Below are 14,243 nucleotides of genomic sequence, written 5' to 3'. Positions count from 1 at the left end.
AGTATGATGTAAACACGTTTCAATCGTATGATCCCTTTGTGGGACATGCACTAAAGCTAACTAAGATGGCGTAAATTGTTTGGTTTTTCTGCAGGGGTTCCGACTACAATCACCTAAAAGCAGAAACAGCATTTGGGGTTTTACCTGTGTTTGAAGAAGAGGCTCGCATTTTCCAGAAAGACATTTGATGTTTGTATTTTATATCTTTCAAACTATGCCTTGTGGTATGTATGTTGACATGTAAGTGCTTAAAGAAATGAATTTTAAAGTGTGGGAATAAGTCTTTGGAAGCAAACTTTAATCTGATGTTCTATGTAAAAGACTTTAAAAGTCACACAGTTGCACACGTAGTTTATGCGGTATTTACCCAAGGGGGAAAAAAAGGAAAACATTGTGCCAAACTACAAACAAGTGACTCTATTGTATATATTTTTACTTCTATATCAACATTTGGTTGTGAGTATTTGGGGAGCTTGTCCCTGTTGATTTACTAGAAACATTCCAGTGATTCTCGCTATTGACAACCCCACTTATGTGGATAGCACCTATAGATCACAGTGGAAAAACATGTTGTGCTACACAATTTACCAAAACTTAAAGGATACGGTTTGAGACGTGCCAAATTTCCTTACTTCATCTCACAGATTCACCCCAGTTTAAAGCTCTTTAATGATTTTCTAAACATATATATATACGTGTGTGTGTGCGCGCGTGTGTGTGTGTGTGCATACATAATTTAAAATTTTAAACTCTACTGTCCTGTGTGGAAACATGAAGAATTAAACATCGCACAATAAAGGTTTGTTTGTTCCATTGTCTAAAGGTTAACGTGTTGGAAAAGTCTGGAAGTCACAACAGCTTAGTCCATCAAGGACCCAAGTATATACATTTACAGAACCTTTTACAAAGAGACAAAACAGCTGCTTTAAAGTTTGTTTTCTAAAAGCAAAATCTGTAGCTGAGAATTATTTAAAGTGCAAAGTTATATTGCTGATACTTTATATCTCAGTTTTATATATTTTATAATAGTCTGGGATAAATTATAAAATAGCTATAAAATCAACACTACTGATAGATGAAGTACAAAGATTGCTTTTATTTAAGTAGTTTCCTAAATGTTTTGTTCCGGTTTTGTCAAGTGCATTCATATCACGCCTTTAGTGTTCTTCACGTGTCGAATCTTGCAATGCTAATGTAATTTCAAGAAAATGTTAAGGCATCTCAGTTCGACTCCTGTGAGTTATGTACATGTATCAGATAAGCTGAACAATTTGTGGTAACAACTAATTCGGGCCATTTATACTTAGTCTGAGGATGACTAGTACTCGATGCCACACACTAAATTTATATTTCGATTTTTATGTAAATTTCTGAAGTCATACTTTTATTCAGTCCCACCCCCCTCTTTTAAATTTCACAGCTCCGACATCCCTCACTACTAGCTTTTTCTTCCTCTTTGTTTACCACTTGACTTCTACCATTTGGTCTATTTTCCTTGCACAGTTGAAGGCCTATGTGTCTGCTGACTGATGCATTATGGCACAGATGAGATAATGGATGCGAAAGCGCTTTGTAGATCGTAAAGTGCTATACAGATATAGGGGATTAATATTATTAATGTTGTTGGTTGTTGTTGTTGTTAATCTTACTATTCTTACTAATATTGTTACTAACCTATTAACTTGTGAATATATAGGCTGTGGGAGGGAGGGTGGAGAATAAGTGGGTGGGGAAAGTGGGTTTTAAAAAAGGGAAGATGTTTCAAAAGGAAAAATTTAAGCAAAATATGAACCTACCTAGTTATTGCCACCTAAATATATTCACAAACAGACAAGCAACATTTGAGAGTAGTCAGAGAGAAACGGAAGGTAGCCAGCCTGCTCCGCTACTTACAGCTAGGTAGTAAAAAGAACAAGCCTGTGTTCTTGACGGTGTGACTGTGCGCATGTGAGGAGCACTTTGGGAAGCTGCTTCAGACCTGTTCCTAGGCTTTGATGCTCCCTGTGTGATGAGTCCTGGAAAATCACTGGAAAGGCACCAGGTGATACACGTCTCCTGCTCTACAGCTGCCACCCAAAAGGGAAAATAATCAAACTGGAACGCTCTCTTCTTTTTCTCCACTCTGCTAGCTAGCTGTTTGTACTAAATTCTGCGGCTGGCTCCTAGGAACTGGTCTCTGTTTTTTTGTTTGTTATGATTTGCAGCTGAATTTTGGTTTGGAATCACCAACTCTGCCTATACTGGGATCCCCAAGACTCCAGACTTCAATGTCACCTGCTGGTAATTAAAGAAGAAACAAAGGAAATTTTCCATGAATATGAAGTGTTTTATAAAAAGTAGATACGGGATCGGTTGTCCCAGTCTTTGTCAGTATCACTTCAGCTTTGGAGAAGGGGGTGGGGTAGAGTAGAAGGGCAGCCTGGAACTGTTGGAAACAATTTCCTTGTCAGAGCTTGCTGTCATTAATCTTTTGGAACAGATACTCTTTTAGTTCCTCCGTGGAGCTCATTTGGGGCCAATTCTAGGGAATGGTTCACCCCTTTTTCCAAAGAGAATTGCCATTTTAAAGCACCCTTTTCATTGGCCTACAGTACGTTACGTGTTTTTAACATATAAATGAGCAATCATTTTGTATTAAAATATAAAGAGAAACGGAGTTTGAGAGATGAGCAATAGGATAAGGCAGAAGATGCTTATTCTCTTCATCATACTTAACATCCCCCTCAGTACGTGATGTTCTGAGCTCTTCAGTTTTCAGGCTTTGTTGGTCCTGTCTCTGTTCTCACAATTCTTTTTCTTTGTGTCACAGCATAGTAGGCCTGACTTTGGGGAGATCCCTCATTCAACCAGCTGCCTTAGTGGAGTGAGGACCAATGATACAAAAATAGCGTTTCGCCCTAACACTGATATCTGTAGTCAGATATGTGACATTTCCCTTGGTCTAAAATTCCTGATTCCCACTACCTACAAACCTCTGCTCTCTGAGCAGCTGCTTCCTATTAACGCCTCCCTAGAAGAATTTCATTTAATCTTTCCTTTCCTGGAAATGGTAGTCTCCCTTGTTCTTCTCACTTCATCTCAGTGCTTGCTCTTCACATTTTCTTCTTTTATGATCTCACATTCCACCTCCCCACAGTGCCAGAATATAAGGCCCTTAGCTGTTTTCTTGTGGAAGTTCAGAGAGGAATGTTCTCACTCTAAATCGGCTTCAATCGCCGTGGCCACTTTCGAATCCACTTTCAAACGTGCGCGCACACAGAAGTAGATCACGTGACTGAGGAAAGTCGGAAACTCCTTTGCCTTGAAAGTCTGTGCGACTAGATCTGACCTCTGTTCTCCCCCGCGCTATGTGGAGCGGAGTGTTGAAACAGTGACCTTGACCACGGCTCCCTCACGTGTGCCGCTTCCAATCTGCTTTCTCTCCTGCCTTCTTGTCATTCTGTGCAACTACGTGTCAAGGCCTTACCTTTCCCGAAATGTTTCCATACCTCCTGCACTACACTGACCCTTACTTCTTTAGCCATGTCCCTGAGTCCTTGGTGCTAGGTGGGCTTTCGTGACAGCCTTCGTCTTCTCTGAACTTTTTCCTTGCTGGCTTGCATCTGTGTGTGTGGCAGGGGGAGGGGGTAAATCTGTGTGTAACAGAGAAGCGTAAAGGATGCGTCACAAGGTGTAAACGACTCTGGCTGGCGTCCTATATTCTGTTGTGTGAGGTTCCACGGTTTTAGTGAATTTCCATTTTAGTGGGTTGTAATCAGCATTTACTGCCTAAAGGAGAAAAACCATATCCAAGGACCTCTTAACCAAGCTTGCTCTTACCAAGCTGAACCAGTCTGATGCAAATCTGCCACATCTTCAATTTACAGATGCTCTCACGAAACTTCCAAGAGTGCTCAGACAGAGAGCTAAGTTTCTACGCTGAAGAGAACAGAGCAGTCGCTAGTTCCAACTAGTGCTAGAACTAGGAAGGTTTGTTTTCTCCTGTATTTTTGAAAAATTATCTAACTTAAGGAGTTTTGTTTTCATGTAGGATTTTTAAAAATGACTGCCCATCACTTTAGGAATATGTCTTTTTTTATGAAGTAAAACTAATATGAGATTTGTTTTCTAATCACAAAATTCACTAAGCAAATCATTATGTTTAGATTTAGTACCAAAATCAAACATTTTAGTAACACAAAGAGATCTTGTCAACACAATGTAGGCCAGGGATTTTGTGAAGGTTTCTCAAGTTCCTGAATAAAAGAGAAGAAAAATTAGCTGGGCTGTTTAAACTTGAGAAACACTGTCTGTCATCTGCTCGAGGGTCCTCAGCCAGTATGGCATTATTTCGATGGCAGTACTCAGGCTATCCTTTAAGGCACATTTTTTACTCAGAGCTCCCATTACAGCTAACTACATGATACTTGAGATATACTCTTGGTTTCAGAATCATAACTAAGAGGTAAAACATTAGAGAGGGACAATGTAAAAGAGAGAGGCTTAGTACAAAGTTGAAGGTATAAATGAAACCTTTAAAATCAGTATTCGGTGAGTAGATACTAAAGAAACACTCCTCAACCTGAGGTAGGAAGGATATATGTCCATCTAACAGGCTCACTGGTTTCTGAGTCTTAGAAAGACATTCCCTTCAAAAAGGAGAAAGGAGACTTTAATTTGCCTCTTTGAGAGATGCCTAGTTTTACAGCACAAAAGACAAGACTTAGAATGAAAACCAGAAGAGGCCTTTTGTTTTTAACTCCCAGTGAGGAGGGTAGAAAGCTTAAGATGCTCTACGGGGGTACCTGTAGCACTGACAAGAGTTTGCTGCCTGCAGAGTTTTGAATGTACTAGTCCTTAATTTAATTTCCGTAAAACTGAATGCACCTCTTTAGTAAATTGCTGACTTATGGTGCTAAAGAAAATTATTATTCCCATTTTCTCCTCTCCTAAGCCCCTTAAATATTTAAGAAAATTTAAAATAAAAGCATTAGAGGCCCTTTTTATGAATGTAACCTAAGTTTCTGTTTCATATATGACACTCCAACTTTAAAATGTTAGGAAATTATTTGCCTTTTTTCTTTTAGAGTTAAGTTTTATAAATAATCTGTAGAGTCAATTGAAGTATAAAGCTTAAGGATCACTCTTAAGACGCCTACAAAATCTTGTATATTTTTAAGTGTGCCAATTTGTAACATATTTTGTAAGTGTATATTTTTCTTAGAAAAGTGCTGTGAAGTGTCTGTATGTGAGAGTTTTCCTTTTCTGCACCACTAGGTGCTAATAAAAGGATATTTACTTCAAAGTTTCTGGTTTTAGAAACCACAATACAAAGAAAAAAATACACTTTTGTTGGGAATTTTGTAACACAAAACATGTTGTGAAAGAGTGTAGTGATCTTGTGCAAAAGAAAATGAACATTTGTGAGCTTCTTGCTGTTTTATAGATTTTCTTGTAAATTATTCTTGTAACACCTCTGGTTTTGTTGTTCTTGTTGCAAAAGTTTTAAATATTTGTGACTGAGTGTATGGTGAACCTGTCATAATGTTACCTAGCTGAGTTTTGTTATTGTTTATGGAATAAATAAAAAGAAAAGTTTAAAATACTGCTTTAGAATCATGTGTAACAGAAATCAAACCATTTCTAATTAAATTATATGTCCCAAATAAAGAGCTCTTTGTTGTCTAGAGCAGTGTTTCTCAAACCATCTGTGGTGAGGAACCATTTTTTTCTCGAATCCGCCACAGACTGATACTATCATAAAACACAATAAAAATGAATTAAGTGTAAAGGAAAAAAGATATGCAAAATAAGAGCCCTAACGTATTCAATTTAAAATGTAAAATTACATGTTAACACAAGTATAACATAGGAAAAAAGAAAAGAATTACAAAAATTTGGTACCCTTTTTGAAAAGTCCACTGATCAATGTCAAGTTGCCATGGACTAGTAGCATTATCATCATCTGGGAGCTTGTTAGGAATGATGACCTCTGGGCCTTAAACCATTTCTCCTAAATCAGAATCTGAATTTTAACAAGATTCCTAGTCGATGTATGTGCTGATAAAGTTTGAGAAGCACTGGGCTAGAGTTTTGTGTAGGGGATTTTTCTGCCCCTCTAACTGAGGCATCATTTTCTAGTATGTCCAGTTTTCAAAGATCTTTGAACAAAAGATATCCTTGTCTTGTGGTCCAGGTAGATTCTTCAGAGATGCGGTCCTCTCACAGTATTAAAGCTATTTATTGAAAGTAATAAATGGTAATTTGCCTGGTACCCCCCAAAAATGTCAGATTTTTCATAATTCCCCACTGTTCTTATGTCATTTTACTTATCCATGGACTGTTTCCTTTAATCAGGAGTTTACCAAACTATTTCCACTGTGTTCAGTATTTTAACATTGGCTATGTCTAGAAAAAGTCAACTTTGCTTCCAAGTATCCAGACCACAGGAAGGTCATTATGATGCATACAAAGCTAATAACCATTTCCTTACTTTCAAATATTATCACTCAAATGTAAAGGTGTGTATGAGAGAGTGGCCCCCTGTTCTCACTGGATGATCTAATTTACTTCCACCACTTCAACTACCACCTGTATTCCTACAAATCTCTCCTGAGTTCCTAGCCTATATTTTCAGTTATAAGCTGCCTATCTCTGCTTAGACATTCTGCAAGTTCCTTAAACTTATTTATTTATTATCAATTCATAATCTTTTTACCTTCTCAGTGTGCTCTAGCTCTGTGAATGGTGCCGCCATTTATCCATGTCAGAGAGCAATATTTACTAGCAACTATTTTCTCTTCCATCTTCACATCCAGTTGGCCACTCTCAATTCTACTGTTTATCCATCTCCATTGGCACTGCTTTAGCTGAAGTTTTCATGCTACTTCTTCACCTGGACTCTTGCAACATTGTCCTAATTCAGTGATTTCCAGACTTGGATGTCACACCTGAAAATTTTTAAATAGGGGAAAAGAAATGGAGAGGAGAGTCTCTGTAGAGTCGCCAACTTTTTATTTTGCTAAGTAAAGACATTTAAAAATAAAACTGTTATCAATTCACAGAAGATTATTTTAACACCAAAAGATAATCAGACAATCCTTTATTAAAGATGCACGACATTGTCTTTTTCTCTTCACCATGAACTGAAAATAAGCTCTCAACCCATTATGTTAGAGTAAAAGTTTTCAGTTTCAGGGGTGAAGAGACTGAGCGGCAGAGCAGTTAAAGGAACCCCCCCCCCCCGCCCCAGGATTGGACTCCTCTAATGTTCTGAAGCTTTATGTATCCAATTTCTATGAGTTTACTATGTGATGGAGATTATAAATGTATAGTCTTTTCCCTGTGCAGGATTCAGAGGTATATTCTGGTGAATATGGCTTTAAAGAAAGATTCATAAACTAAATTAATGGTAGGTTTTGAGTGAGTGAGTAGTCTCATTCTTTTCCCAGTGGTTTCACATCCATTTTTTTTTCTCCCTTGGTCAAAGTTGGGATAGTATCAGCACTTAGGGGGAAGATGGCAGGTCCTTTATCTAGAGACATTTGATGTGTCTTGGAGTTGAGCTTTTGAGAGTGTTAGTCTAGGTGGGGGAGTGATTATGACACTTTTAATACAGTATTCTATCTGAAGTAATTAAAGTTGTGGTTATTAAACTTCTCAGCCCACATACCAGTTTAAGAATCTAATAAAATCAATGGGCCTTCACCCCAGAAAAAAGTGAACATACTCAGAAATTTTCATCGAATTTCGGAGGATTCCCCAAATTAGGAACTTCTATATTAAGGGCATGAATTCTTCAAAACATCTTCCCCACATCACAGTGGAGATTCTTAGTCGATCTCCTTTCTACTGACCCAAGATAATAAGTATTTATTTATTGTCTATTATGTGCTAGGACATTACATGCATTATCATTTCTCACAACAACCCTCCAAGGGAGGCATATTCCCTATTTTACGTTTAAGAAAATTGGGACACACTGAAGTGAAGTAAATTTCCTCAGAATCACACAACTAAGAGTCTTCAAATGGCTATTTGATTCTGTCAAGTAGTAAACTAGATGTTGGAGCCCACAGATGAAGCAGAAAGGTACAATTTAATAATTTAAATAGAAAAAATACCCACTGGTTGGTTTAAATTGAATAATCACTTGGAAAGTAACTAATGATTTGCCAGTCCTTAGGCACCTGAGAAGAAAAAATGGATAGAGGGATCCATTGTCATGGAGGAACTAATGTCACAAAATGCACCTTCAGTAACCAATACCTCTCCTTCCACCATTCCCCGTTTTGGAATCAGATGATAGTGAGCCTAGATCCACCACTTACTAGCTGTGTGATTTGGGACAAATTATTATCTCTGTATCCCGGAGTCCCTGCCGCCCCCCTAAAAGTGTAACAAGACTATCACTCCCACTGACTTATGGACTGAAAGTGACGCTTGTGAAGTCTTGGCACCAAGCGGGTAGTCAGGTAACACTTGCCACTTGCTGTTGTTTAACAGATGTGTGCAAGTGTTTTCCTACTAGTCTTTATTCTGACTGCTTAGAACTCACTCCAGCTCCCTATCCCAAAGTATTTGTCTTTTTATTAGGCTACAAAACTAAGAAAAGTAGGAAACTCCTGGATCAAAGAGACTTTGATATTTGTTTGGAGAAAAACACCATTTTAAAGATAAAATTTAAAGAGTCAGTTGCATATAATAATAACAGTTCTATTATTAGAGTTAATGAACTATCAGTGGCAGAGTGAGATAGTTAAAAGTTACAAATTATTAATTAAGATGCCTGGGTTCTATTCCTGGCTTTGCCACTAAATTGATTGGAAGAGTTTGGATAAGTTTTCCCTTCTGGGCTTCAATTTTACCATCTGGAAAATGAGGCAGTTGGGCTAGATAGCTTAGCATTTAAGAGCATGGAGTATGAAGTAGACTGCCTGGGATTGAATCCAAGCTTCACCTCTTGCTAACAATGAGACTTACCTCAATTTCTCCATCAATAAAGTGGGAATAATTACGGTGCCTATATCACAGGATCTGGGGGAGAATAAAATGATATAATGCATATAATTAGACTTTAAATTTTCAATTAGAGTTGACATTCAATCTTATATTAGTTTCAGGTGTACAGTATAGTGGTTAGGCATTTATATAACTTAAGAAGTGACCCCACCCCCAATTAGTCTAGTACCAACCTGGAACCATACAGTTATTACAATATTATTGACTATATATTTCTTTGTCTCCCCATTTTGGCTGCCTATTTGTGTTTGTTTTTATGTATGAAGTAGATCTGCTAGGTAGTCTTGGCAGGGTGGCCTTATGTGGTAGGTGTCATATGGGGCCCAGTGGCCCAGTCTCCCTGGTTACCTGAGCTGGGTGCTGCAGGTGCGCCCCTTGTGTGAGGTGTGCACGGGCCCTTTAAGTGGCCCCTCGAGTTTCTGCCACCCTCCGTCTCCACCGAGGGTCAGAGTAAGGGCTGGTTGTAACAGCCAGATGCAGGGGCTGCGCTTTCCGGCTCAGATGCCCCAGGCCGGGGACCCCTTGCTCTTGGGGGTGGCCACCTACACAGCCAAAATAGCCCTCCTGATGCTCGTGGGCACACGCAGGTGGGGGGGTGCTTGTTTCACGTCTCCACCCCTCCTACCAGCCTCAGCTGGTGTCCTTAGTCATAGGACTTCTGTCTGGGTGGTTCTTAATGATAGTTGTTCTATAATTTAGCTGTTATTCTGATGTGATTGTGGGAGGAAGTGAGTACAGAATTTACCTACTCCATCATCTTGACCAGAAGTCCTCCAGTGAATCACACTTATAATGTATGTGATAATGTGCACCTTTCTATACATTTCAACAAAAACTTATAAAATATGCAAAATAATGAAGCTATAAAAGAAAAGAGAAAATATTGATGAATTCTACTATATAAAATCATGTTTTCTCTACATGGGAAAATACTATAAATAAAATCAAAAGGCAAATGAGACATGGGGAAAGTTTGTAACGCATACAACAAAGAACTAATTTTTGTAATATGTATTTAGTTAGGGAAATGAGCAAAATTTTTAATAGAAAACACATGAGCTAGCACTCAGAGTAAACTATATATGAATGGTTTTCATAATAAATATAATTAAAAACTATCAAGCAGATTTTTTTCCTTTTAGATTTGCAGAGATTTTAAAAAATAACGAAAAACTATTGTCTGAGTATAGAGAAATCGGCACACTTGTGTATTGCCATCAAAAGCATAATCTTTATGGTGTTCAGTTTGTTAATATCTAACAAAATTTTAAGTGAAATATCCTGGAACCTGTCCTAAAGATCAATTCCAATGTGTTCACAAGAGATATGTATCAGATATTTATGTCGTCACTGTTAACAATGGCAAAAGATTGGAAACAATAAATTTTCATATGGTCATACTGTAGAGCACTACATAGCCATTAAAAATAATCAGACAGTACTTATACAGAAAGATCTCCATAAAAACATATTTATTTTTAAATGGTTTGGAACACTATGAATAGCATGGTGTCACCATTATACATTTCTAAGTCCTTAAGAGTAATATCATTAACATATTCCATCCAGAAAAAAAAATTAAGGAAAAGTTTTTCTTTACAGAAGAATGTCAGCTAATAAATGCAGAAGCATGATACAATCAGAAAATCATTATTTTGTAACCCCAATGTAATAATTGATTTAGATAAGAATCGTCAATGGTTGCTAAAATCATTGGATGAAATTTTAGAGAAAAAGATATACATAAAGTCTCAAGGTATCATCCTGCTGACAACTTACCAGTTACAAAGGGAGACTATATTTTTTTATCAATGGAGACATCTTAACTAAGTGTTCCAACTTCTTACTACTATTATTAGGAAAGCTGATATTATAATGTGCCTCCTGATGTGAAGCAACATAAAGTATACAACAGCACCTTTGAAATATTCTTGCCAGAAATGCTTAAACTAATTTTTGTTGTTGAACAGTATCTTATGTAAAAAACAAACAAACAAACAAACAAACAAAACACCACACAGTGTTTATCCGCTTCTCTGTTGATGAACATCTGGGTTGTTTCCAGTGTTTGACTATTATGAACAAATCTTCTATGTCTTTTTGTATACACAGCCCTTCTCTCTAAAACAATGGCATGATTTGGGATACCAACGTTTGTTTCCCATTTTTTCCATTCTGTTCCTCTGTCATGGCTACAGACTGAGCTTTGGTGGGTGAGAATTAGGGCTTTAAATGTTAATAAGTGGTATTAGCTGCCCATATTATGTTGCTTCTTACCTTATTCTGAATTACATTCATTGTAATAGGGTAAGGTAATGTAACTCACCTAGAGATGTGTGTGGCTTGTGTGCCATGTTTCTAAGGTCCACTTTCCCCTACCACAAGTTCTTCTGATTATCCCTGGTTGTGGATTTCAAAGACCCAAAGGGTGATAGACTTTATTCAAAACCAGATCAAGAACTGTTTGTGCCCTAATTACATGAAGAATATGGCAGCTTCCAGGACTGAGTTGGCATGGAAAAAAAACCCCAATGAAATAAATGACCACAAATCCAGAGGAAAAAAAAAAACAGAACAAAAAAACAACATGCTAAAAAAAGACTGTGGCATTAATGCCTTGGCCTTGAGAATCCGGTTGGCACAGCAACAGCTTAAGGACCTTGGCAGCAAGCAGAGCAACTACAGCGTGTTTTAAATGAACAGAGAAACACAGCCCAGGAGACCATTTTAGTTTTAGAAATGCCAGAAGGCAAACCAGGGGATTGTCAGGAAATGAAAGTCGAGAAGGCTTAAATCTTAGAGGTCAAATTTGGCCTGCATGAAAAAGAAAAGAAGTATGTACCCCCAAAGATGTCCCCATGCTTAAAAGCTTTTTGATATGGTCTAAGAAAGAAGAGGGTATATTTTCTCTTATTAGATTAAGGAAGATAACTCAGATCAGAGATTGAACAGAAAATGAAAACTTATGAGAGTAAATTGAAATGACCTCCCATTACCCAATTTCATCCCGCAAGGTAGCTCAGATTCAGAAAACTATTGAGGTGCCCTCTGAAAACTGCACACAGAGTGTAGGGTACTTCAGGCATTATTTAGTGAATTTCAGTTGGCACAGTGCTTGTCATTGGGGAAGTACCCATGGCACTTAGGCAGTTAGGTCTCTAAGGGAAGGGGAGAAAAGATAAAATCAGTACTGTAGGATTTTAATATATACGGGTCTGGTCTGGGTTAAATAATGATGGAAAGATAGCTCCAGGAAGAAATTCCCCTATGCAGGTGTGTGAAGATTGGTAAGGAGGTTTTATTTAACAGTGAGTGTTTTCTGTACAGCCCAAACTTCTTTTCTGTCTAGCTCTCACTATGGGAGGGATCCCATAAGGCAAAACCTGAACAAGTATGTTAGGAAAACAAATGTCAAGACCACAAAATGAAGAGGAAAAGGAATTTTAAAAAGACACCATTATTTAGCAAATAGTGTTAGCCTTAGACGTGGTAGAGAAGACATAGAACCTTAAGAAATAAATGGGGGTGGGGGGAAACAGAAGGAAATGGAACTCAAGGGCTACGCCACGATTGCAGGGCATAGGGGGAGGAAGACAGCTGAAAGAATGTTGTATGACAGGTTACACAAGACCTAGAAATTAAAAGCCCAAGGGAAGGCAAGGCTTTGGGAAAGAAGGCATAATGTTACTCACTGAGTAACACAGCCTTCGGAAGCATCAATGACAGCTTCGGTTCGGGGATTTGTTGAGGGTGCTTTCCTCGTTAAGCCATGTGTGAGAACAAGGGATAAACCTATAAAAGGCAGCTTTTATAGTCCTAACAACAGCCACTGTGGCACAGAACCAAACCTTTGGAGTCTTGCTGGGGACACAGACGTAATAGATGAGCAGGAGATTGAGACCCGAGGACTGGTAGGCCAGGAACTTCGCTTGAAGAGCTACCTGTTATAAATGCGAGGCGCCTTCCCATAAGAAGGAGTAGATTAGATTGGCTAGAAAACAAGAGTAAAAGAGAAATGAAAATTAAAATATTTTCAATATGTGGGATGGACAATGAAGGGGAAGAGGAGGACCTCGGTAAGGATTAAGGGACTAGCGGGACTACTACGACAAATGTCTAAATACTGTTGCCTTTTCTAACCATGTCTACTGTTCCTTGTGGCCCCTTGCTGAAGGGCGATTTTTTTTCTTTATATATACTTTTCTGTACTTCTCAAGTTTTTTCTAACGTGTACTTACCACTTTGATAATCAAGAAAAGCTCAAAAGAAAGAGAAGAAAGAAAGAAAACTCCATAAATTTAAGGGATTGGAGACAAAGGACAGAGAAAGATACCCCTTTACAGTGTGGTCTTAGAAATCAAAATTATAACCCTCAGGGGAGAATGACTGATATTGAAATTTTATTATGAAGAATGATGTCCATCATAATAAATGGTAAATAATATACTATTTGCATGTTTAATTCACATTTTTAGCTCATCATATCCCTAAATTGCTTTTTATTCCTTCTAAAACAATCAGTTGCTACTCAAAGAGTAAACACTCTCTAAAAAACAAAGCTAGTTATTGGATTCTATCTCAGTATCATTCGGTCTTGATTGCCCTTTCTACAGGTGGCTGGGTTAGGAAAGTTATTTTTAATCATCCTGTATGCTTTTAAAACAAAACATGATCCTTAAAAGTTTGATGAACTATCCCAGATACTGGTAAGGTATAGGGCCCTAATAATGTAAGGGTGTAAAACAGAAATAATAACATCTTCCCATAACAGAGCAAGACTGGGTCATATTAAAAAAAAAAAAAACTTTGACATCCAGGAGTACAAAATTGTGTTTATTATTGTTTTTTTTTCTATGCATGGGGCAAACTGCAACTTTAGCTGTTATCAGAATAAACAATGCTCAATCTAAATTTGGGGGACCATGTTATCATGGGTAACGAATGAGTTAGCCTATATTGCACCTTTAGAAGACAGAGTATCTGGGATGGCCTTAAAAATCTGCAACTGAGCTTTTGTCTTTTACCAAGTAGAGATGAAGCAGCCCTAGTTCTCAGCATTGAAGGCAAGATGGGCTCTCTGGTTTTCATGGGGGCCTGTGACATAGGACCTCCAGCCTACTTTTAAAATAAACTTAAATTTTTAATTTTATGTCTACGGTTCAATGGGCATTGAGAAATATATACACCCATGTAAGTGCCACCCCAATCAAGATATATGATATTCCTATTACTCAGAACATTGC

At 37.8% G+C, this 14,243-nt stretch overlaps 1 protein-coding gene across 4 annotated transcripts in view; it reads left to right on the top strand.

Annotated features, from left to right (window-relative positions):
• The window catches only part of NEXMIF (neurite extension and migration factor), an 89,206-nt gene extending 87,506 nt beyond the window's left edge, over positions 1 to 1,700 (top strand). For all 4 annotated transcript variants that reach the window (XM_016130741.2, XM_016130742.2, XM_016130743.2 and 1 more), the window contains exon 4: positions 95 to 1,700. In XM_016130741.2, the coding sequence (XP_015986227.2) occupies positions 95 to 188 (94 nt within the window). In that variant the 3' untranslated portion in view covers positions 189 to 1,700. The remainder of the gene's footprint in view (positions 1 to 94) is intronic.
• The last annotated feature ends 12,543 nt before the right edge of the window (positions 1,701 to 14,243 follow it).

Source organism: Rousettus aegyptiacus, unplaced genomic scaffold, assembly GCF_014176215.1.
Source record: "Rousettus aegyptiacus isolate mRouAeg1 unplaced genomic scaffold, mRouAeg1.p scaffold_m13_p_9, whole genome shotgun sequence".
In the NCBI taxonomy this organism is placed as follows: Eukaryota; Metazoa; Chordata; class Mammalia; order Chiroptera; family Pteropodidae; genus Rousettus; species Rousettus aegyptiacus.
The sequence above is the reverse complement of the archived record's forward strand: the minus strand, read 5'-3'. Positions and strand labels throughout refer to the sequence as shown.